The sequence below is a fragment of the Gorilla gorilla genome, chromosome 1, assembly GCF_029281585.2.
Source record: "Gorilla gorilla gorilla isolate KB3781 chromosome 1, NHGRI_mGorGor1-v2.1_pri, whole genome shotgun sequence".
Taxonomy (NCBI): domain Eukaryota; kingdom Metazoa; phylum Chordata; class Mammalia; order Primates; family Hominidae; genus Gorilla; species Gorilla gorilla.
Genome location: NC_073224.2, coordinates 119009895 through 119035522, shown reverse-complemented (window position 1 = coordinate 119035522; position 25628 = coordinate 119009895). Strand labels below are relative to the sequence as shown.

At 39.2% G+C, this 25628-nt stretch overlaps 1 protein-coding gene across 11 annotated transcripts in view; it reads left to right on the top strand.

Moving 5' to 3' along the window:
- DENND2C (DENN domain containing 2C) overlaps window positions 1-25628 on the top strand; it is an 87262-nt gene that overhangs the window by 39090 nt on the left and 22544 nt on the right. For 9 of the 11 annotated variants that reach the window (XM_063695726.1, XM_019020752.4, XM_055356191.2 and 6 more), the window contains 7 exons: window positions 4844-5853; window positions 7388-7524; window positions 7931-8043; window positions 8964-9134; window positions 12546-12642; window positions 19985-20029; window positions 22232-22419. In XM_063695726.1, the coding sequence (XP_063551796.1) occupies window positions 5048-5853; window positions 7388-7524; window positions 7931-8043; window positions 8964-9134; window positions 12546-12642; window positions 19985-20029; window positions 22232-22419 (1557 nt within the window). In that variant the 5' untranslated portion in view covers window positions 4844-5047. The remainder of the gene's footprint in view (window positions 1-4843; window positions 5854-7387; window positions 7525-7930; window positions 8044-8963; window positions 9135-12545; window positions 12643-19984; window positions 20030-22231; window positions 22420-25628) is intronic. The other 2 variants (XM_055356237.2, XM_055356228.2) reach the window with 1 other exon arrangement.

The following is a 25628-nucleotide window of genomic DNA, read 5'->3' as shown; positions in this document are numbered from 1 at the left end:
AAGAATCAACTTAATCCTTGTTAGGGTGGCTCTAAGATAGTCTTTACTCTAGGGTTAATTTCATCCTACTGGTAAATCATGACCTCTTGTTTCTCTTCTGAATTACCTGGGCATTCAATGAGGTTGCTCCTCTGTTGTTAGACTTTGAAGGTTTCCCAGAGCTAGTGAACCCTGGGTCCCTGGGTTAGCTTAAAAATCTCCCATAGTTTTTCTTTCTCCACTAGTTGTTTGTTGTCTAGCCTCATGTTGTATTATCCTATGCATTAGCAACTTAGTATTCAACCAAAGATTCAAGGGGACTCTATGTAGATTTCTGGAGCTTTTTCTCTATGTTGCTCTCTTTTCTGATACTGTGCCCTGAAAATTCCATTTGCCTCAGTCTCCATATTCCAATCTTGTTATCCTCAACTCGGTAAGGTTGCCATGTCTATTTGTGTTCTCCCTCCTGACCCTACTTTCTGGAGTTTCCAGGGAGAAAGCTGGGCCATCATAGGACCTGCCTCATTTTCCTCTCTTCTTTCAGGGATCACAATGTTAAGCTGTCTGTTATCCAGTATCTGAAAGCACTTATTTTATATATTTTTCCAGTTTTATAGTTATTGATGTGGGAAAGGCAAGCCTAGTTCAGCTACTCCATCATGGCCAGAAGTGAAGTTTCCCTGGTCCCTTTCATAAATTTTCTTTTCTTTTTTTTTTTTTTTTTTTTGAACGAATCTCGCTCTGTTGCCAGACTGGAATGAAGTGGCACGATCTCGGCTCACTGAAGCCTCTACCTCCCGGGTTCAAGCGATTCTCCTGCCTCAGCCTCCTGAGTAGTAGCTGGGATGACAGGCGTATGCCACCATGCCCAGCTAATTTTTAGTAGAGATGGGGTTTCACTGTGTTGGCCAGGATCGTCTCGATCTCTTGACCTCGTGATCTGCCCGCCTCAGCCTCCCAAAGTGCTGGGATTACAGGCGTGAGCCACCACGCCCAGCCAGTTTTCTTTTTAATTAAGGTAAAATTCACTATTTTTACAGTGTACCCCTTCATTATTTTGTAAATCAGGTTTTAGAATGTTCCAAATTCTTCCAAGTTATTTTTCCAGATGCTTATATCTAATCAAATAAAATATTTTAAAAGATTTGGAGTGAGAAACTTGCCCTATCCAAGACTTGAATTGGTAAAATAGAACATCAGTTTCCTCTTTCTCAAAGAGAATTTAATTTACTGGAGTGAATTCAGATTGGTTTCTCTTAATATGTTAAAAACACAGAATTCTATATATGATAGGTTATGTTATAAATTATATTTTAAGCTGATAAACTACAGTTGGTATATTTCTTGGATGAAAATAAATACACAGAAGAGCAATAGAAAATAAAAAGAAAGGGACATGATTAAGAGTCATCTCCAAGTATGCTGTTTGATTATGCTTCTAAAAATCATGCTTGGCCAGGCGCAGTGGCTCACGCTTGTAATCCCAGCACTTTGGGAGGCTAAGGCGGGTGGATCACCTGAGGTCAGGAGTTCGAAACCAGCCTGGCCAACATGGTGAAACCCTGTCTCTACTAAAAACATAAAAAACTAGCTGGGTGTGGTGATGGGCACCTGTAATCCCAGCTACTCAGGAGGCTGAGGCGGGAGAATTGTTTGAACCTGGGAGGCGGAGGTTGCAGTGAGCCGAGGTTGCACCATTGCACTCCAGCCTGGGCAACAAGAGCAAAACTTCATCTCATAAAAGAAAAAAATCATGCTTGAGTTTTTATGTTTATACTTCTATTGTTCAGGTGAGGAACTGAATGACCGCTGTTGTTTCTTTTGTTGAGATTGTCCATTGTGGTTATGTGTGCTCTACCTTCTCTTTTTGTGAATCCTACCTGACTTCAATAGTTTTTAATAGCTGGAAAAGTCTCTGACTCATTTCGTGCTGTTAAAAGAAAAGACAAAATGATTTTTAAAATTGTTGAAACTGTTAGATTTTCTCAACCTCTGTTTCTGTTAGAACTGTTAAAGCAAGCTTGAGAAAGCAGTCTCTAGGACAAGTATACAAATAAGTTGGCTTTAGGAAGTTTTCAAAAGACAAATCTTGGGAGAGATCTAGGATTTGAAAGTTGGGCCAGCACTTAGGAGTTAGGATGTCCACCAATAATGGAGGTTAAGGCAAGAAACTGGGAAGATGAGGAATGGGATGAATAATATCTTGCAGGCTAGGAGAGCCAAGGGAGAGGAGGCGCTGAGGAGCAAGGTGGCTCAGAATATAATTAGGTTAAAGGGACAGATGTGAGGTTTCTGTAAGAAAACAACTGAAGTGAGCAACTCTTATTTTTAGACGGGACAAAATCACGACCTGTATGTGAGAACACGCAAGCCACATTATAAAGGGTGTAAGTTAATTTGGCAAAAATTGGAACTGTGAAATCAGCTCTAAGAAAGATTTTCTGTGTTATCAGTAACAGTCATAGATCTAGTTAAAATTCATTAAAGTGCTTTTATTTTTGAAATAGTTCATTTTTCGAAACCTATCATGTATTAAAGCATACATTTAGGAGAAAGTAAATACCTACATATTTTAGGAGAGTCTTACCCTGCTGTGCTACTCTGTTCAACTGAAACACCATCAGTACACATCATTTATATTTGTGTGTGAATTCCGTAGATTTAGCCATTTGTTGCCAGTCATTTGACTTTTACCTTTTTTTTTTTTTTTTGAGTTGGGGTCTCGCTCCATCACCCAGGCTAAATTGCAATGCTGTGATCATAACTTACTGCAGCTTCCAACATCTGGGCTCAAGCAGTCCTCCTGCCTCAGCCTCCCAGCTTGTAGCTGGGACTACAGGTACATGCCACCATGCACAGCTAATTTTATTTATTTATTTATTTATTTATTTATTTATTTATTTATTTAGTAGAGATGAAGTCTCACTATATTGCCCAGGCTGGTCGCAAACTCCTGGCCTCAAGTGATGCTCCTGCCTCAGCATCCTAAAGTCCTGGGATGACAAGTATGAGCCACCACACCCAGCCATGTTGCTAGTAATTTTCAAGTTAAAATTTTTTTTTTAGCCCCGACAATTTTCATTTTTTTCTCTCAATTTGAGCCATTCACACTTAAGACACATTAACCAGAGAAAAATAAAGAAAGGGTTAACAAGGACCACCAAAAACCTCTAGGGGCTTCCCAGGAGCTGGAGAAAAAAGTCCTGTCTTGTCTATAGTGAAGAAAACCTGAGTCTCAAAGACACCCTAAAATCCTAGGAATTCCTTATAAATACCAGAAGCAAGAAAAGAATTTTCAGTTTTAATAATCAACAGTAGCAGATTAGATCTTTAAATTGTATGCATTAGTTTTTTATCAAGAGTTCTGTGCAACAGTTTTGGTGCTTTGGGCTTTGGGTATAGTTATTTTTTTTCATCCACATGAGCTTAATTTCTTAAAGTTTTTTGGATTTTTTTTTTTTTTTTTTTTTTTTTTTGCATCAGACTATCACCAAAGTTTATTTGCTGGCAAAGCTGGTTTTCCCAGAAATTTGTACGTAGGAATGGTTTAAATAAAAGTTGATGGAATTCTTAGTTAGCAGTTGCTCTGCCAAGAATAACATTTTTGTGTGCTTTCTGTATATAACAGTTTTGGTCAGCTATACTGACAGAGCTGGGCTAAGATATTTTCCTGCCTGTTAATCAAGGCCACACAGACAAAGCTCAAGGAAGGATGATCCCTGCCTCAGGAAGTTTTGAATCAACTGCTATTTTTAACAAGTATACAGTAGAACTTGAGATCAGGTCTTTACTCAGTTGGTAGGAAAAGTTTTCCGCTGAAGCTTACATATAAGGAAACAGTTTATGGGCCTGAATGAAGCCTCTGTGTGAAAGGAAGGAATGTGACAGTGGCTGTAAGTATTTGTATTGATTTGGGTCAAGGGTGTGGTAGCATAGATGTGGGAAGTCCAGTCGTCAAATAGGTTATTACATTTTAAGGCAACTGATAGTTAATGGGCACCTTGAGTTGTCTTTAGTGTATATGGAATCCTGTGCTGCTAATAGTAAAGTTGAAATAGGCTTTGTGATGGGCTGATATTATTAATCAACGTAGGACAGGAGGAGAAAGTTGACTCTTGGTGTGTTTCCATGCTAACTGGCTCTTGCTGTGGACATATAAATTTTGGGGGGGTTTTGAGATGTAATTCTGTGTCTATATATGCTCCTTGTTTCATTAAGAGAAGGTTTCATAAAGAATTAATTTATGCCTGGGTGCGGTACCTCATGCCTGTAATCCCAGCACTTTTGGAGGCCAAGGGGGTGGATTGCTTGAACTCAGGAAGTTCAAGACCAGCCTGGGCAACATGGAGAAATTCCGTCTCTACGAAAAATACAAAAACTTAGTCGGGTGTGGTGGCATGTACCTGTAGTCACAGCTACTCAGGAGGCTGAGGTGGAAGATCACTTGAACCCAGGAGGCAGAGGTTGCAGTGAGCCAAGATCACCACCACTGCACTCCAGACTTAGTGACAGAGCGAGACCCTGTCTCAAAAAAAAAAAAAAGAATTAATTTATTACAAAAATATTGTATACTGCTATGTATAATCTCTTCTAAAACCTCATTCTGCCTAACTTTAGGAAATTAAATATGGCAGAACATTAAAGCTGACAATTTGAAAAATACCACAAATAATGTTTTGTTAGTATTATTATCTCACCATCTTAGGAGTGCCTTTATGTAGTTGAATTACTTAATAGATGACAGGTATGTTTTTACATATGCAATGTATGTGAATTATGTAGGGATAGGTGGGCAATGTTTTAGTGGAGTTTTAAATTAGGAAATTATAAAATGTGTTAACATATTTTTGTGTCATTTTAACAGGATTATTCAAGATCAGGTTGTAGCCATTTTCAACAAGGATCACTGATCAAAATTTTCTTTTTACAAAGAGATTTACAAGTTAAACATGAAGGGAAAATACTGGAATCATTTGGATTCTGACAGGATAAAGAATACAATATTTCACATTTACTTGTAATGGAACCTTTGTAAGATTCATCACTTGTCATTCACCCAGTTGGGAACATGGATGTTGGTTTTTCTCGTACTACTGTTCAGACACTGTCAAGAAGCCACTGCAAAAACATCAAACAAAAAATTTCTCAATGGGAAGGAAGGGCTAATGGTATATCTAATCCAGAAAAGTGGTGTCCAAAGGACTTTGGAGTGAGATATAACTGTCACCAAGAGATCTGTCTTAAGAAAAATCCTATAGCTGAGAGAAAGAGCAAAAACTTGGATGTAACCAGCCGTGAAAATGTGGGTCTAGATATAAATGAAAATACCAAAAGCCATGATCAAAGTGAGAATGAAAATAAGAAACATGAATATGACAATACACACTTCTTTAAAAATGAATCAGAATCCAACTGGGTATGTTCTCGGGTCAAAGAAATTGAAAGCTGTAAAGAAGATGTCTTAGATCCAGAGACTTCATTACCTCCAGGAAACTTCTATACCTCACAAATACTGTGGAAGAAAATAGAAGCACTTCCCCCAGATAAACTCTTAAATTTGGCTTTAGAACGTTGTGACTCTTCAGAAAAAGAACTGAACTTCAGAGTTCTGGATAGTTCATACGGAATAACCAAGAGCTTAGAAAATCTTTACTCTGAACCTGAGGGGCAAGAATGTGGACCTTCCATAAATCCTTTGCCAAAACCTCGTAGGACGTTCAGATATTTATCCGAATCTGGTGTTACGCCGTATAAAGAAAGAAACTGTGACAAAAAATACTGTGAAAATAACTCTTGTGCACAATCTTCTTTGGCCTCTTCTCAGGAACCTGAACCAAAGAAATATGGTGGAAAAATCAGAGGAAGATCTAAAAGGTATGTTTTTATCCTACAGATAAAGACTTGTAGGTATTTTCCTTACAGGATTATTGAGCTTCTTTTTCCTTTTCAAACCAGTTTCCATTTCCCAGCTTAGGTGATGCCCCTGCTTTGAACATGCAGGTGTTGATTAATGTGGAAGGAAAATAAGAAGTCAAAAAAGTAGAAATGTAGTAATAGCTAAGATAATCTGTTGACATAAGAGCATCAGAACACCTTCCATTTTATTAATATATCTTTAAGAATCTGGGCCAGCGCCAGGCGCGGTAGCTCACTCCTGTAATCCCAGCACTTTGGGAGGCTGAGGCTGGTAGATCACTTGGGGTCAGGAGTTCAAGACCAGCCTGGCCAACATGGTGAAACCCTGTCTCTACTAAAAATACAAAATTAGCTGGGCGTGGTGGTGTGCACCTGTAGTCCCAGCTATATGGGATGCTGAGGCAGAAGAAACGCTTGAACCTGGGAGGCTGAGCTTGCAGTGAGCTGAGATCGTGACACTGCACTTCAGCCTGGCTGACAGAGCAAGACTCAGTCTCAAAAAAAAAGAAAACAAAAAGAAAAAAACAAAATTAATCTATAGGAGCTGGGTGTGGTGGCTCAATCCCAGCACTTTGGGTGGCTGGGGCAGGAGGATCACTTGTGGCCAGGAGTTCAAGACCAGCCAAACACTAAACAGGACAACATAGTGAGACCCTGTCTCTATAAAAAAAAAAGAAAAAAGAAAAAATTAGCCAGGTGTAGTGATGTGTTCCTGTCGTCCTACCTACTTGCGAGTATTACTTGAGCCCAAAAGCTCAGGCTACAGTGAGCCATGATCATTTCACTGCACTCCAGCCTGGGCAGCAGAATGAGGCCCTGCCTCTAAAATAAAATAAAATAAAAATTAAGTTCAAAAAAAATCTGTAGGGAAGCAGTAACATTCTTCCACTTCATTTAGGGCATGCTGGCCTCAGCCCCACTTTTCCTTACAAAGTGAACTTAATAAAGGAACCCAATGAAGAACATGAATGTGATTGGCTACAAGCATCCAATTTTCTCATGGTGTTCGTAAGGCACAGCCTACTTCATTATTCTTAGATCTCTGATAAAACACCTTTGTAATTTTGCACACTAGTTCTGTACTTATTTATTTCTGTCTCCCATACCAATTTAAAGAAGATTAGAATTTTCTGTAATCCTAGCACTTTGGGAGGCCGAGGCAGGCAGATCACCTGAAGTCAGGAGTTCAAGACCAGCCTGGTGGTCATGGTGAAACCTCATCTCTACTAAAACACAAAAAAGAGCTGGGCATGGTGGCACGTGCCTGTAATCCCAGGCGCAACATCCCTACAGCAATGTAGAATCGCTTGAACCTGGGAGGCAGAGGTTTCAGTGAGCCAAGATTGTGCCACTGAACTCTAGCCTATGCAACAGACTGAGATTCTGTCTCAAAAAATAATAATAAAACAAACAAACAAATAAATAAAAATTTTAAAAAATAAAGATTAGAGTTTTGAAAGATATAACTTTAAAATATATCTCCTTTTTTAAGGAAATCCTTTGAATTTGAGGATATTCAGCACTTTCGAAATCGGAACACACAGACAATTCGTGAAGAACTTGGAAGAAATTCTGGGTCAGCACTTTATTACACACAGTCTGAGGACAATATCTATGAAGATATCATATGTAGGTGTTGACAACTTTGCAGTTAAATTTAATGATTATGTATTTGGTGAAGCCCTTAATTGTAGGATGGATTTTCTTCTATAATCAAGCATATATTGCTCTAGGTTTTTCTCTTTAGCATGGAAACCTTTGGTGTATAAATTATTTTATTCTCTAATGAATTTTACAACTAATGTGATAGACTGCTCAGCTTACAAGTACATGTTTATAATATATTATTTTGAGAATTCTTTTAGCTCTGTTGAACCCATAAGCTTAAATTGCTGTTGATCTGGAAACCCACATCCCTACAGCAATGTAGAATAAGAAAGCTGAACATAGTTAGCTTTTTCTTTCTTTTGCCAGCTGTGGTTATCTTTGCATTTAATTATGTTCATGTAAACATTTTTTTAAATTATTTTTTAAGATCCCACCAAAGAAAATCCATATGAAGATATTCCAGTGCAGCCTTTACCTATGTGGAGATCCCCTTCAGCATGGAAGCTACCACCCGCTAAAAGTGCTTTTAAAGCACCCAAGGTATAACCAGATAATGAATTGAAGAAAACATTAGAATCTTATTCATAGTATCTACAAAAAGATTAAGGGGATTTAACTGGGTCCAGAACTAAGAGGCACTGAAATGTAAGTTTTAATGTTGGTGGCGGTTTTTTAAATTTTTGTTTTGTTTTTTGGGATAACATACAGCTTTTTTTTTTTTTGGTTGTTGTTTTAACACTTCAAAAATAATTGAATATATATGCCTTTAGACAGCCATGAACTTTTCAGTTTACTATAGTTCCCACTCCCCCTATTAGCCTACATCAACCTATGGCCATTAAATTACCTTCCTAGTCCCTGAAAGTATGTGAGACGCCTAGAAGCAAAGGCTCCCTAGAGTTCATGAAAACTGTGAGCCATTGTTTTCTGGGAATTTGATTACCGTGTAGTGGAACTTTGGATTAGAAACCTGAGAATCTTCTTTATAAATGGTGAGAAAGAAATTATGTTATCTTCATTTGAAATGATTTTAAATGAAATATAGGATAAATACGTTTCTGGAATCGCTTTGACTTTGTATGATAATACAGGCATTAACTAGATGATGCTGGCCGGGTGCAGTGGCTCACACCTGTAATCCCAGAACTTTGGGAGGCTGAGGTGGGAGGATTGCTTGAGCCCAGGAGTTTGAGACCAGCCTGGGCAACCTGGCAAAACCTCATCTCTACCAAAAAAAAGAAAAAATTAGTCGGATGTGGTGACATGTGCCTGTAGTCCCAGCTGCTCAAGGGGCTGAGGTGGGGGGATCACTTGAGCTCAGGCGATCAAGGCTGCAATGGGCCATGATCGTGCCACTGCATTCCAGCCTGGGCGACAGAGCAAGACGCCATCTCAAACAAACAGACGCGCAACAACAGCAAAACTAGGTGATCTTACCAGTACATCTTCTCCTGTTTTAGCTCCCTCCCAAACCTCAGTTCCTTCACCGGAAGACTATGGAAGTAAAGAACTCACAAGCTTATTTGCGGGCAAAGCTTACAAAAGATACAACTTTGCCGGTCACTTTAACGGAATGGAAGCTTTTCCGAGCTGGTGAAGTTGCAAACACGAAAAGGAAAAATCTTCCAAGGGTAAAGACTCCAGTGCTTTCATTCTTTGACTCTTACTTCAGCATTTCCATGAATGAGAATAAGTAAACTTTAGACCAAAATGAATAATAGGTTAGAACTGACCTACTGGGATTAGAAGACTTAGAAGGCAGTGTTATGTTTTAAATTTTTGCTCATGCTAGAGAAGTGCACGAATGGCTTTTGCCAGAGTTTCGTTATGGATTTTTAAATTGATTTAGATGGGGACTTCACTTCAGTTACTTTAGCTCTCATTAAAATCGTTTGCCTATTTCAAGGAAGCACCAGAATCTTATATAAAAGGGCGTTCTCTCAGGATGGCTTCAGTGTTGTTCTAATTCACTCATTCATATGATTGCCAAAGTGAGTTCAGTTTTGTGCTTGAGTTTACAGATTTTCAGTAACGAAAAAGTATATGCCATTTATTTGGGGCAAAAATTTCCAAAGAAAAAAACAAATCTATTACTTGGGAATGGAAATTATCAGCAATCATAATAAATAAATGACTTCTCCCTCAAGAGAGAAAAGGCAGTAAGTCTGTACATCATCTCTACTAGAAGCATTGCAACCAAAATGAAGAAATTGAGATTACTTGCAGGCAGACATATATATTTTTTTTCTTATTTATTTACTTATTTTGTAGAGACAGAGTCTTGCTATATTGCCCAGGCTGGTCTTGAACTCCTGGCCTCAAGCAATCCTCTTGCCTTGGCCCCCAGAGTTCCGGGACTGCAGGTGTGAGCCACTGCACCTGACTAATAGACATTTTCTTTTGGGAGAAACACTTAAGAAATTATATGAAAAAATTTTAAACTTTCTCTGTTACTTTGTTCTTCTGTAATGCAGGGTGTTTTCAGGATTGTCAAAATACTATGCACATACTCTGCTGTAATGAAGAAATCAGATCACTTAAATATTATTCCTTCTTTAATCCCATCTGAATTAGCTATATGTGTTCATTTAACATGTAATTTTTGTACCTGATTTTAACATTAAACAAAAGTCACATCTGTTTCTTGGGTTAGTAACTGTTGATTTGTTCCTTGGGAAATATTCTATTCCACAGTTTTAATTCTTAGCAGTTTTCTGCCCCTTCCTCTTTACTATGTGAAAAGTTAAAGACATAGAGGTTTTTTAAAGCTAAACTGATCTCTCTTAGTGAAAAAAAAAATGTAACTGTTTATCTTTCTGTGCATGATGAGGAATATTTTTTTTAAAAGAGTCTTAAAGAACTGCCAGGCATCTTGCAGTAGCTGCGCCCTCTGGTAGATCATGTTGGCACAACAAAGCAGCCTCCCACATGGCCCAGCAACAACAAATTGTGTGTTAATAGGGAGAAGAATGCAAACACCTTAAGGGATTGCATTTAAGATGTGGTTCTTATAATGGCATTAATAAATATTTAGGAATTATGGATTATAGAGTTTAATGAGACCCAGGGAGGCTTTACAGTGCTTTCGATTTCATTACTCAATGTTTTATGTATTATGGATCTCAAGTACTCAAAACTTGTTCTGTATCTGATTGTAGGTGATAGGATCTAACTTTTCCCTTTCTAATATTTTTTCTGAAGGTTTTTGGAGAAGTGAGGAGAAAAAAATGATTATGAATTCTTAATTGTCAGGCAGGAACAAGCCATGACAGCATTTCTACCTGTGACCCTCCTTGGATTGAATCTTTTTAGGATGTCCCTTATGCAATACAAATTTTGGCTTGGGAGTATCTTCTAGAACAACATTCTATAAGAAAGTCCATTTTCATTTATTTCCCCTTTAATGCCTCCAGCTGTCCCTGAAAGGGAAACTGCTTCACAGTTTCACCTCACTGATCTAGTCCATTTGCCTCTTCCCCACTCTTCCTTTCCTTCCCTGCTGTGGAAGCCTGTGTGGGATTGTTTGCTAGAGTACATTTCCTACTACCTTTATTGTTTGTGTTGTGTGTACAGCAGTATGATTTCCATCATTTCTTAGGAAGAATATTCTACAGTACTTCTTGTAACTAGAAGGCTCTTCTTCCTAGCTCATGACAGAAATTTAAATTTATCACTTTATTGCATAGTTTTAGAACAGTTATCTTTCCTTTATACTTGAATATACTTTTGATTCTACTTTTCAAATGCAAATTAATAATTATGCTATTTTGGGTCATTATGTAACCCAAATATATATTTATTTCCATACATCTTTCCTGTAGCCCTTAGTACTTTTTTATTTTAGATTCTCTTATTTGTTTTTTGTAATAGTAATATTTAAGAACATTGGCAATTTTTCACTTGAATTGCAGCGATAAAAATCTTTAAGAGCACAAACTCATCCAAAAATGTGGTAATAATCTGTGTTTTGGAAGCATATGTTTCTTGCATGTTTTTTGGGGGGTGGGTGGTTGGCAGGGGACAGTGGTTTGCACTGGACTGATTCACTGCCTGTCAATTGTCAGGATGGCTAGAGAAACAAGGACAAAGAATACAAGAGCGTTTTTCTCAGGCAACTTTATTGGTTGTTATCATATATAATGTTCCTAACAATTGTAATTCTAGGCATTAAGTATGTTAAATCAGGACTAATACTTAAGAAAAGCTTGGAATTTTAAGAAAAAAGAAAAGTATTTGTAGAAAAACTGATCAATTCCTCCTTTTAAAAGTACCTGTTGATCAGCTCTGAATCTTTCCTTTTTACCGCATTCTGTGTGTGTCTCCTGTCTGTTTCTCTTACACACACACACATCTCTCCCAGCAGCAAAGAAAAATTTCTAATGAATAATACTTATGAAATGGAGAGAAGCAATTATAGAACAATTTAAAAATAAATAGTCTGGATTTTACTTGCTTGAGAAATAGATTGATGAGTGGAAGAAAAAACATAGTTTTTGTATTTGAGTATATTTGGCTCTCCTAATTTTGTGACATATTTCTAAAATAAATTATAATGTTAGTACTCTTAGAATATTCCCTTTGACAAAAGCTTTCTAAGTATGTTTATCTGCTCCTTGGGAAGAATTTCTGGGTGCAGAAATAACTATACCTCACCCTGCCTTTCAGATAAATGAGTGTTCCACTTCCTACTCCAGGCAAGTGAAAACTTGAGTTTAATAGTAAAGGCTTGATCACTATACAAAGGGCAATAGCCACATTTCCTGCATGTTGTGACATGGAGTGACAAGGAATCTAAAAGCCTGTGCTGGGTTCATCCAATATCCTTTCCTGCTTTCCTTCCCCATGTTATGTGAACTTGGTATTAGAACAACATATCATCTAATTAAAGATCATCATTTTAAATCCAAAATTCAAAAAGGTAAAGGTTTCTATTTATAAAATAGTTCTTTTCTATGAATAAGAATCCCTAATAGATTAATGTCATCAAACTGTGAAACTTTTGGGTGTTGGTCTTAATTTGTATTTTTCTGGTCTTTTTTCAGCTTGTATTGAAAATAGATGACATATTTGAATCTAAAAGAGGGAAGAAGAAGGTAAAGTTACATTCTTACACTGGAAAGGAATTACCTCCGACAAAAGGTAAGAATTGTTTTTCGTTCCAGCTATCCTGTAGCTGTCAGAATATGAGAGGAGAATCACCATATAACTTAATGTTTGATGTGTATTTAAAATTTTGGGGCCGGGCGTGGTGGCTCACACCTGTAATCCCAGCACTTTGGGAGGCCCAGGCGGGTGGATCACAAGGTCAGGAGATCGAGACCATCCTGGCTAAAACGGTGAAACCCTGTCTCTACTAAAAATACAAAAAATTAGTTGGACGTGGTGGCGGGCGCCTGTAGTCCCAGCTACTCAGGAGGCTGAGGCAGGAGAATGGCGTGAACCCGGGAGGCCGAGCTTGCAGTGAGTCGAAATCGCACCACTGCACTCCAGCCTGGGCGACAGAGCAAGACTCCATCTCAAAAAAAAAAAAAAAAAAATTTGGTTTACTTTCCTGTTATCCCACTTAAGCATAAACTTCTTTAAGATAAGGGATTGTTTCTCAAATCCATTTTATTTTATTCTGTGCCAAGTAATAACTATTGGATGAACAAATAAATAAATGAAAAAATAATCATAAACCATTGAGACTAAATTTCATAGACAAATTGAATCACTATTACTTTGATTTATAATCATTTATCAGTATAGACTCTTTTGTTGTAGGTAGGAAAACATTAGTCTTTTTTTTTTTCTCTGAGGATATTTTAAAATTTTTCAATCTTTGTTCTTCAGACTGGATAATTTATATTGATTTATCTTTTTTTTTTTTTTTGACTGAAGGTATGTGGTACTCAACTTGTAGTCATTTAATAAGTATTATCCTGGCCAGGTGTGGTGGCTTACACCTGTAATCCCAGCACTTGGGAGGCTGAGGCAGGCAGATCACAAGGTCAGGAGTTCGAGACCAGCCTGACCAACATAGAGAAACGTGTCTCTACTAAAAATACAAAAATTAGCCGGGCGTGGTGGCGTGTGCCCATAATCCCAGCTACTCAGGAGGCTGAGGCAGGAGAATCACTTGAACCCAGGAGGCAGAGGTTGCAGTGAGGTGAGATCGCGCCACTGCACTCCAGCCTGGGTGACAGAGTGAGACTCCATCTCAAAAAAGAAAAAAAATAATAAGTTTTATCCTTCAGATGCCTAGATAAAACTTACATTGTTAATTAAGAAATTGTCAACATTCATAATAAATCATTAGAACTTTCTTAAAAACTTATGCAAGATTCTTAACTTGGTTGTCTGGGGATATGGTTTGGCTGTGTCCCCACCCAAATCTCAACTTGAATCATATCTCCCAGAATTCCCATATGTTGTGGGAGGGACCCAGGGGGAAGTAATTGAATCATGGGGGCCGGTCTTTCCCATGCTATTCTCGTGATAGTGATAAGTCTCACGAGAACTGATGGGTTTATCAGGGGTTTCTGCATTTGCTTCGTCTGATTTTTCTCTTGCTGCCACCATGTAAGAAGTGCCTTTTGCCTCCCACCATGATTCTGAGGCCTCCCTAGCCATATGGAACTGTAAGTTGAGTTCAGCCTCTTTTGCTTCCCAGTCTCGGGTATGTCTTTTTTTTTGAGATGGAGTTTTGCTCTTGTTGCCGAGGCTGGAGTGCAATGGCATGATCTCGGCTCAGTGCAACCTCCATCTCCTGGGTTCAAGGGATTCTCCTGCCTCAGACTCCCAAGTAGCTGGGATTACAAGCGCCTGCCACTACGCCCGGCTAATTTTTTGTATTTGTAGTAGAGACGGGGTTTCATCATGTTGGCCAGGCTGATCTCGAACTCCTGACCTCAGGTGATCCACCAGCTCAGCCTCTCAAAGTGCTGGGATTACAGATGTGAGCCACCATGCCCAGCCTTGGGTATGTCTTTTTCAGCAGTGTGAAAATGGACTAATGCATCTGGCAAATATGTAGAATTTAGCAGTTTTTGTGTATAAGTTCCTTAGTGAGAAACAACAGCTAAGTCATAGCAAAGGAGAATGTTTCTTCTTTTTGCAGACTTCTAAAGACAGAATTTTCTTTTTTTTTTTTTTCTTTTTGATACAGAGTCTCACTCTGTCACCCAGGCTGGAGTGCAGTGGTGCAATTTCAGCTCACTGCAACCTCTGCCTTCTGGATTCAAGTGATTCTCCTGCCTCTTTCTCCTGAGGAGCTTGGGATTACAGGCGCACGGCACCACACCCAGCTAATTTTTTGTATTTTTAGTTGAGATGGGATTTCACCATATTGGCCAGGCTGATCTTGAACTCCTGACCTCAAATGATCCACCTGCCTGGGCCTCCCAGAGTGCTAGGATTACAGGCATGAGCCACCACACCTGGCCAGAATTTTCTTTTTTTTTTTCTTTTTCTTTTATTTATTTATTTATTTATTTTTGAGACAGTCTTGCTCTGTCACCCAGGCTGGAGTCCAGTAGTGCGATCTCGGCTCACTGCAAGCTCCGCTTCCCGGGTTCATGCCATTCTCCTGCCTCAGCCTCCCGAGTAGCTGGGATTACAGGTGCCCACCACCACACCCGGCTAATTTTTTGTATTTTTAGTAGAGACGGGGTTTCACCATGTTAGCCAGGATGGTCTCGATCTTCTGACCTCGTGATCCACCCACCTCAGTCTCCCAAAGTGCTGGGATTACAGGCGTGAGCCACTGCACCCGGCCCCCAGCCAGAATTTTCTTAATTACCCTTAAAAACCTATTTTATGTTCTAACAACTTACTATATGAAAATAAAATCTCCTGGGTTACATCTTAAGTCTCTTTCCTGCTATGTACTGATTAAAATCAACTGGTCACTGTTTTTAACGTGAGTTTTCATAATTTGAGAGGCAATTACTAAAACATGTTTCAATCTTCTCTGGGGAAGAAATACTTTTGGTCATTGTTATTAATAGTAGCTACCATTTATGGAATGAAGTAATAGTTTCTTTACATATTTTATCTCATGTATAACGTATGACAATACTAGGAGGTAGGGACTATTATAATTTTACAAACAAAGAAGCTAAGACAGAGGAGGAAGCATAGATTTGAATCAAGGAGCACATGGCTCCACATAGCTTATCTTTTTCTATCATCAACGGTTAACTTTCTCATAAATCTTGATTTTTAGCAGTTTAATCATCTCTTTTCCGTGTATTTTGTTATCTTCAACAATGGTATTGTCAAAGGTATTTTTGTTTGTTATTTAAAACTAGACATAGAAAATGAAAACTGGTGCCAGATATTGTGCTGCATCCTTTCTGATGCATTATTATTAATTTTCTAAATAACTCTGTGGCAGATAGTATTTTCATTATTTTATAGATAAGGAAATAAATTACACATTGCAAATCACATAAGTTATCATACACTGGGGCCAGGACAAGTGCTTGTAAAACATTAACATTTTCTCAGATTAACAGCAGTCTATTCATAACTACTCTCTTCAGGTTTTTTTTTTTTTTTTTTTTTTTTTTTGAGACGGAGTCTTGCTCTGTTGCCCAGGCTGGGGTGCAGTTGTGCGATCTTGGCTCACTGCAACCTCTGCCTCCTGGGTTTAAGCAATTCTCCTGCCTCAGCCTCCCGAGTAGCTGTGATTACAGGCGTGTGTCACCACGCCCAGCTAATTTTTGTATTTTTTTTAGAAGAGACAAGGTTTCACCACGTTGGCCAGGATGGTCTCAATCTCTTGACCTCGTGATCCACCCGCCTCGGCCTCCCAAAGTACTGGGATTACAGGCATGAGCCACTGCGCCCAGGTATTTCTAAGTAGGTTATTACCAAGCCCTTAATTTATTTGTATGTCTATGCCTTATGGATTAGGAACATTGTAGTAAATTTGGTTCTAAGACAAGTTTTTGAAGAGCCAAAAATTTGTTTTAACTGTTTTAATGTTGAAAAGAAAAAAAAAAAATCCTCCAACTTCTAGCCAACTTCTGCTGTCCAAAACAAATGTAAAGAAAAAAGGAGCAGCCTCTACATTGTAACACTTCACTTGTGGCTCAAATAAAATAAGCATTTACCTTTACCTACCTCTGTGACCAACTCCTCCAATGCACCAGAGGAATTTCTCTCATGCCTGAGGATCTCCTGGCTTTGTCATCACAGTTCTCAGATTTTCATTTTCCTCCTTAAGCTTTTGTCTGTATATCAACAATGCCTAATACAATAGATAATTATATTTACCTACTGTGAAGTCCCTGCTAGAGTTTACTGAATATATTCCAACCTAAATATTTCTTTAGTTTTTTTTTTTTTTTCAAGACAGAGTCTCACTCTGTCACACAGGCTGGGGTGCAATGATGCAAACATGGCTCACTGCAGCCTCAACCTCCTGGGTTCAAGCGATCCTCCCACCAGAGCCTCCTGAGTAGCTCAGGAGTAGGTAGTAGCTGAGTAGCTCCTGAGTAGGGTGTACAGGCTCATGCCCACCACACCCGGCTAATTTTTAATTTTTCATAGAGACAAAATCTCACCATGTTGCCAGGCTGGTCTTGAATTCCTGGGCTCAAGCGATCCTTCTGCCTTGGCCTCCGAAAATGCTGGGATTATAGGTATGAGCCACCATACCTGGCCCTAAATATTTCTTAACTTTCAGTTTTCAGGTATTACAAAATGACTTCTCAGCCTTCTTCAATTCTGTCATTATAATTTTGTGTGTTGAAGTCTCATATTAAAAGAGGACAATCTGGTACTTTTTCGATCCCTGTGGATTCTCAGTAGATTTTTCTCTTGGCTCATAATCCCACTAACCTTCATTCGTTGTCTTAGAATACACGTCATCAAAACCCATAGATGTGAATATATTAAGCCAATTAAGTGATCTTTTATAAGGGCTTTTCCAGTTATATTGCCTTTTCTCCCTTTCTTCTCTCTTTTCTTTCTTTCCAAACACTTCCTAAGTTTCTAAGAGATACCTGGTACTAAGACTATAGATAGGACCAGGAGCTCACAGTGTTTGTTTCTTTCTCTGAATAATATTTTATAGTCACACTATACTTTTTGTCATGGTGGTTAATTTTGAGTTATAAAACATATGTAATATGCAATATTTAAATAAGCATTTTTTCTGTAACATCTCTTATGTGTCTTTCCCACCTATCTTAAGAATAGGCAGCATTTATTTTAATGTTCTCTTATTCCTTATTATAAAATGAAAAGCCAGAGTTTTCCAAACCTCCTCCTTGCACACCTAGAAAATTTCATGTGCACGCAAATACATTTTCTACACAAATACTCTTACACTATTCAGACTTTGTATGCCTTCCTTTTTAAAAAAGCTTAATTAATGTACTTCAGAGCTCTTTCAGTATCAACACATAGAGATCCACATAGCTGTACTGTATTTCATTGCATAGATGTAAAATTTTATTTAGCTAGTAGACAGTTTAGTTGTTTCTAACCTTTTATTTAACCTGTGGATATTTAAAAGTGTGTGTCTACATAAAAATCTTCAAACAATGCTGCAAATGCATCTTTTACTTATATTTCTATATAAGACTATTTTTGTAGAATAAGTTCCTAGCAGTGAGCTTAATCAAAGAACATATGGATTTAAAATGTTGGCCAGGCATGGTGGCTCACACCTGTAACTCCAGCACTTTGGGAGGCTGAGGCGGGTGGATCACTTGACCCCAGGAGTTTGAGACTAGCCTGGGCAACATGACGAAACCCCGTCTGTACAAAAAATACAAAAATTAGCTGGGTGGCTGGGTGCGGTGGCTCATGCCTATAATCCCAGCACTTTGGGAGGCCAAGACGGGCAGATCACGAGGTCAGGAATTCAAGACCAGCCTGACCAACACGGTGAAACCCTGTCTCTACTAAAAATACAAAAATTAGCCCAGTGTGGCGGCACACGCCTGTAATCCCAGCTACTCAGGAGGCTGAGGCAGGAGAACTGCTTGAACCCTGGAGGTGGAGGTTGTAGTGAGCCGAGATTGTGCCACTGCACTCCAGCCTGGGCGACAGAGTGAGACTCTGTCTCAAAAAAAAAAAAAAAAAATTAGCTGGGTGTGGTGGCACACGCCTGTAGTCCCAGCCTACTCCGGAAGCTGAGGTGGGGGAATCAGTTGAGTCCGGGAGGCAGAGGTTGCAGTGAGCCAAGATTGTGCCACTGCACTGTAGCCTGTGCAGCAGAGTGAGACCCTGTCTCAAAAAAAAAAAAAAAAAAATATAACTGCTGCCAAATTGTCCCACAAACAGATTGTAACAGCTTGTTTCTACAAACATCATTTGAAAATACCTCTTTCCCCATAATCTTCATCAATAAATACTATGCTTTATTAAAGCTTTTTATGGCAATATCATGGTTGAAAATGTATGTCTTGTTTATTGTTTTAATTTACATTTATTTCGTTATGAATTTGGGCAGTTTTCATGTTTATCAACAACTTATAAATCTTTTTCTATGAATTGCCTATTCCCACCCTTTATTCCTTTTTCTGTTGTGCTTTTTCTTCTTGATTTGTAACAGTTCTTTGAATATTAAGAAACTTAGCCTTGTATCTGCAATGTGTTTACAAATATTTTCCCAGTTTATCATTCACTTTTTGAGTTTAATACTGATTTTTAAATTAGATACAAGTTTATATAATCAAATTTCACTTATGACTTCTAGGCCTTATTTTCTCCCTTTCTTTGTATTTCTATTTTGCTTTAACTTTTCAAACTTAATCTAGAAATGTTTCATTTATTTATTTTAAAAGCTGCTTTGTGTGTGTGTGTGTGTGTGTGTGTGTGTGTGGCCTGTGCTCTCAGAATTATACAAAACACTCCCTTGGGAAAACAAGATAGCCCCTTGTCCCCAAAATACTTAAAATCTGATTGGGGAAAGTAAGAATAGTTCAAAGCAGTATGAGTACTATGAGAATTTGGAGTAAAGATCCATATGGACTAGAAGTAGTTTAGAGGCACTTAGAGACATCATAGAAGAGGTAGGCTGACTTGGTAATATCTCTCTCCTAGTTCTCATGTTTTCCTGTTATTCTAAATTTATAGTCTGGTTGGTGTTTAGATTCTTGTTTAGCCCTGTTGGTGTTTGCCTTTGATACTCTATTTGGAATATACAAACAACTATGTGGATATAGAAATAGAATCCACTCTGAACTAGACTTCTTAAAACTGGTCTGAAATGCAATTAGTTTCTAGAATTAGGGATGAGAGGGGAGCCGAGGAGTGAAGTAGGGTGTGGGAAGAAGATGTAGTAGAGGAGTTTCCTCTTTGAGCTTTTTACTCTCTTTTGGTAACTATCCCAACTTGATACAACCAAGTGGTTTGGAGAAAGGCTCAGCAGCTTTATTATTCCTTACTCCAAGTCCCCAGGTTTGTGGGTTTACATTGTTCTCATCCTCATGTACTTCCTACTGTTGGACAATACAAATGGAAACTCCTTCTCTCTTTTCAGGTGAAACCAGTGGGAACGAAAGTGATGCCGAGTATCTGCCAAAGAGTGAGTGAGTCAATGGGGCTGCTCCCGTTCTTGTGATGATCATGGGTTAGGTGGAGTGGCACCTACCTTTGTGACTAAGCATGTTTTTCTCCACATGAAGTTCCATTTTGTAGATGATTTCCTTATTTTCAGAGCCTGTTGAGGTTTGGAGAATTAAACAGTCAGAATTAAACACTGTCAGATGTTTGACAGCATTTAAAGTCTCCCATAGTGGAGTGAGGCAAAACAGTATGGTTCTTATGATGGAATATTCTTAGGGGAGCGGCATTGAGCTGCATGTCCAGACATATATGCAGTAGTTTCCTGGCAGCCAAAACAGAGTGTGTGAATCATCCTCTGAGCAGTAGATATCTGTGTTTTTTTTTTTTTTTTTTTTGAGACGGAGTCTCCCTCTGTCACTCAGGCTGGAGTGCAGTGGCGCAAGCTCGGCTCACTGCAACCTCTGCCTCCCGGGTTCAGGCAATTCTCCTGCCTCAGCCTCCTGAGTAGCTGGGATTATAGGCATGTGCCACCATGCCAAGCTAATTTTTGTATTTTTAGTAGAGATGGGGTTTCACCGTATTGGTCAAGCTGGTCTCAAACTCCTGACCTCGTTGATCTGCCTGCCTTGGCCTCCCAAAGTGCTGGGATTACAGGCGTGAGCCACTGCACCCAGCCAAATGTCTGATTTTTTATAGCCACTCAAGTGTAATTATTTAAGTAACTTTGATATCTCTGACATTGAAAAAGGAAATATCTATTTGTTATTTATAGGCTTTTATATTCCAGATTATTGTGCTGTTTACTTTCTAGTAGAATATAGAATGCACCATGCATTTCTGACTCTCTTTGTCCAAGCACTTCATGGTGCCTTCATCCTTCATCTAACGGTGATGCTTTCTAGTTATCACAGCAAGTTATCTACTTCCTATTTAAGTGACTGTCATACTAAGCCATGGAAAAAGTAGAAGACATGCATTATCAAAGCTGAGTACAGGGCAGTTCCGGTTCCTAATCTGACACCCTAATTTTATGATTAATAGTCTTGTGCTCCCTCCACTGGCCTGAATTGCTTTAGGTGTTTGATTCTGTAGCCTGACTGAAGGTGAAATTTAATAATCATCAGGTTCAGCCTAGATGTGTAAAGATGACTAATTTAGGGCTGTTACTACTGAGAAACAGGACCTAACATTTTCTTGACTTGAACTCAGCCCTTTGAGGTAAGTAAAGCTTTGACTAGAGCACTGAATGTACTGGATAATTCCGGGGAGCCATTCCAGGATGCATTTTTTCTAAATGCTCTTAATATTTTGATCTATAGTATAACTTCTTTTGGGACAGAATGCATTATATCAAAAAGAAAGGAAAGACAATTAGAGGTTGAGTCTATCAGTGGCTCAGAATTACACATAAGCAAATCACTGGGACGTGTAGACTATTTTTTCTGCAAGTCCACAGTTTCCTTCAGTGGGGACCACTCCAGATTGCTCAAAATTTAGAGATAAATGAGAATAGAGGATAGATGCTATCCAGTTTTAATTGGTATTGCTATGACTGTTTAAATAGTATGCTTCCATAATTTTATTCTTTTGAGAAAGTCAGCTAATGGATGTCTTCTTCCACTTAATTTTTTTCTCTTGTGTGTAGCACCATTTACTGATACAAGCATGTATTCATTGTTAGTAATATGTGGCAAGGAGGGAAGGGAACTGGACAGTTTCTTCAATGTGAGGATAATTTTTATTTTAATTTATCAAACTCCCCCTTTCTGTACTTAGGACTGAATTATTTTATCAGATCTCTGCCCCCTGCCCCCTGCCACCTGGCACCCTGTGATTTCACGGCATTCCCAGCAGTAGCATCTGTTGTCAGTCTAGCGCTTTTTCGTGACATTTTCCGTGTGTCCTGGTTTGATGCCATGAAAGATGGGATAGCATAGATTATTTGTTGGGGCATACATAAGTATTGGTTGGGACATGGAATGTCAGTCCTACTGCTGGCCAGAAGTGGAGTGAGGCCCGTGCACACTTGTGAGGGTCTACACTTATTCCCCCTAGTATGTCACAGCCCTAACAGGTATGTCTATGTGGCAGATGCTGGTTATTCAACATTCATTCAGCAGGGACTGTGTGAAGATTAATCCTGTGTGGGTCATGACCTCTGGGTGCTGGAAGGAAGGTAGGGCTACAGAGAAAAAAACATTGCTCCATGATTTCATTACAGATCGCCATAAACGCTTAGCACAACTGCAACCGTCTTCCAAGAGGAATCCTCACTACCAGACCTTGGAGCGGGATCTTATTGAATTACAGGAGCAGCAGCTGTTTGAACTTTTTGTGGTGGTGTCTCTACAGAAGAAACCATCAGGAATAAGCTATATTCCCCAGGTCATACAACAATTCCCTGGCAAGGTAGGCACAAGGAGGCCAAGAGGCATTCAGGAATGTTCCTGTGTCTCTGTGTACATGTATTTCCTGTCCTCTTGGTTTTTGTTATCTCAACCAGTTTTTACCAATACTGTTCTTGTGATAGGATCTGGTGGCTTTGAAAACACCTTATGTTAGGCATGAGCTGCAACCCAGCAAAACAAAGCAAAACAAAACAAGCTCATTTTCCTAGTTAGTTTTTTAAATTTTTGGCTCTGCCATTTAATAATCTTTAACAAGTTACAAAACCTTAGTTTTCTCATCCTTAAGGAGGGGAATAATAAATGTGACAGAATAGGGTAGTGGTTTAGAGCATGGACTCTGTGTGAAAGCTCTGCATTTCCCACTTACTAGTTCCGTGACTTTAAGCAGTTACTTTTCTTTTTCTTTCTTTTTTTTTTTTTTTTTTAGACGGAGTCTCGCTCTGTTGCCCAGGCTGGAGTGCAGTGGTGCAGTTTTGGCTCACTGCAACCCCTGCAACCTCCACCTCCCAGGTTCAAGCCTCTTGAGTAGCTGGGACTACAGGCATGTGCCACCACGCCCAGCTAATTTTTATATTTTTAGTAGAGACAGGGTTTCACCATGTTGGCCAGGGTGATCTAGAACTCCTGACCTCAAGTGATCTGCCCACATCAGCCTCCCAAAGTGCTGGGATTACAGGCGTGAGCCACCACGTTGTGTCTTAGTTGTTTAATTTGTAAAATGGGGGTAATCACAGTAGTATCTACCCCTCTGAGTCATAGTGAGGATTAAATAAGCTAATTTATATAAGGCACTTAGAACAGTGTCTGGCATATAGTAAGCTGAATATGATGTTATCCATTATTAGTAAGGATTTAGTGAGGTAATGTATATAGTGCTAATGCCATCCCTGGCACATAGTATGTACTCGATAAATGGTAGGTATTAATTTTTGGTAGCCATTATTATTAACAATAATATTTGGTTTCTCTACCTTTTTTTAAAAAATTGTTCATTCTTTTAATCAAATATTTTAAAAATACATAATATTTGCCAGGATTAGATGATGGGAGTACTACTGAAAAAGATCTTCTTAGTCTCTGTTTCACAGAGCTTATTGAGCCTGTGAACCAGTTAAGCCCACAGACATGGTTGGGTTTCTTTTGCTTTGCATAGTGTTTGTGTAAAAGAACAACAATAATTTTTGTTGCCAACATTTAACAATCAAATTTCACATACAAATCTGTATTTCTGCCTTTTCCTGAGAAACTGGAAAGACTGCCAACACAGCCTGCATTCCTAAGTGTCAGGAATGGGTTGAAGCTTAATAAGGAGCAGGACTTCAGAGCAGGTGACCAGTGTAGTTACATAAGGCCCTCACTCAGAAGGGCCCTGCGTGTAGGGTTTAATGATCTGCAGTCACCATCTTGAAATGCTAAATAATTTTATCTTTGAATTTGTGTTTTGTAAATGAAGTCTGGTAGGAAAACTGGGCACGTGCCAAGGTCTTAAAGCCTGAGTTCATGCATGGTGTCACCTTCTGCTGCTTCCCTAGGATGAGTTCTCTTGTTGTCCTGTTCTCCACTGCCTGATTCCCTGGGCCCTAGTAAGTGCCCTTTCCACCCCTACTCGGTGACTACTGCCACTTTCTCCCCCTGGCTGGGCACAGGCATTGGGAGGGTTAGGATCAGACCAGCATTGCCCTGCAACATCTCCAGGCAAGGCATGGGGCAGCTTTCCCTGGCCTGGGCTGGTGGTGCCACTTGTGGGTGACTATTTGGGGATTGCTCAACTGCTGTGGGTTGGAATGGTGGCCCCCATGGGAAGGGGAGATGCCTGGCTTAACTTCCCAACCCCTAGTCGAAACACAGAGTCTCAATTCTGCAGCTACCCAGAGAGGAAACCCAGCACCTTGTGGGCCACTTGTGTACCGGATTGCAGACTGCAGCACCTGGGTGTCTGGGAGAGTCTACACTCATCCCCCAGGATCCTCATGTCTGAGGGAGTGTGACATTAAATGGCAAATAAAAACTCCATTACAGAGGCCACAGAAGAAAAAAGATGTTTTATATTTAATTTGTTCTGCTTTTTGAACAAGGGGCTCCACATTTTCATTTTGCATTATGCTCTCTGAATTATGTAGTTTTCCTTAGTAAGGAGTGATCCCTTTAATAGGGACATTTAGTCACTCTCCTGCTTATTACTTGGACCACTTCTTTCATTTCAGTTATCTGCTTGGCCACTTTAGGACTGTTGGGTTTATAACCCTGAGTTACATGTTTCACTAAAAAAGCTGGTGAAGTACAACTGTACTGGAATCTAAGAGACATTTCCTGCATGGATTCTCAATTTCAAAAAATCCTCAAAAATATCCCTGCAGTAAATAATCAGTAAGTTTAATTTCTCATAAAATTTCTCAATGTAGCCTGAAAGTACAATGTCACAGCACTGTTAAGTGACCCAGAATGGCTACATAGTTTGTTTTTTTTTAAAGAAATTACAGGAGCTGTGCACAGTGGCACATAATTGTAATCCCAGCTAGTTGGCCAGCTGAGACACGAGGATCACTGGAGCACAGGAGTTTGAGGCCAGCCTGGGCAACATAGCAAGACCTCCTTCTCAACAACAACAAAAAAGAAATTAAAAGGGAGATCATTGTTATTAGTTATCTGAAGGCAATATGGTAATTAGGCTTAAGGGCTTGTTTTTATAGAGGACAGGTCATACTAATTTCTAAATGTCTGGTTTACTGAAATTTAGACTGTCATGTAAGTACAGTACCAGATTTATGCATAAGGATCTTCTATGCTAAAATTTTACAAGAAGTTCCAAACCAGCAATTAGGTAGCAAAGATTCTATGCTAAAGGAAATGATTATATATGGGATGGATTCTCAAAATAGTATCTTTTATTTTTTCTTTTTTTGAGACAGGTTTCTCTCTGTCACCCAGGCTGGAGTGCAAGGCGCAATCATGCCTCACTGCAGCCTCGTCCTCCCAGGCTCAAGAAATCCTCTCACTTCTCAGCCTCCTGAGTAGCTGGGACTACAGGCATGTGCCACCACACCCAGCTAACTTTTGTATTTTTTGTAGAGATGGGGTTTCACCATGTTGCCCAGGCTGGTCTCCAACTCCTGGGCTCAAGAGATGCGCCCACCTTGGGCTCCCAAAGTGCTGGGATTACAGGCCAGTGCATCTGGCCGTATCTTTTCTAAATAACATTCATCTGCCATT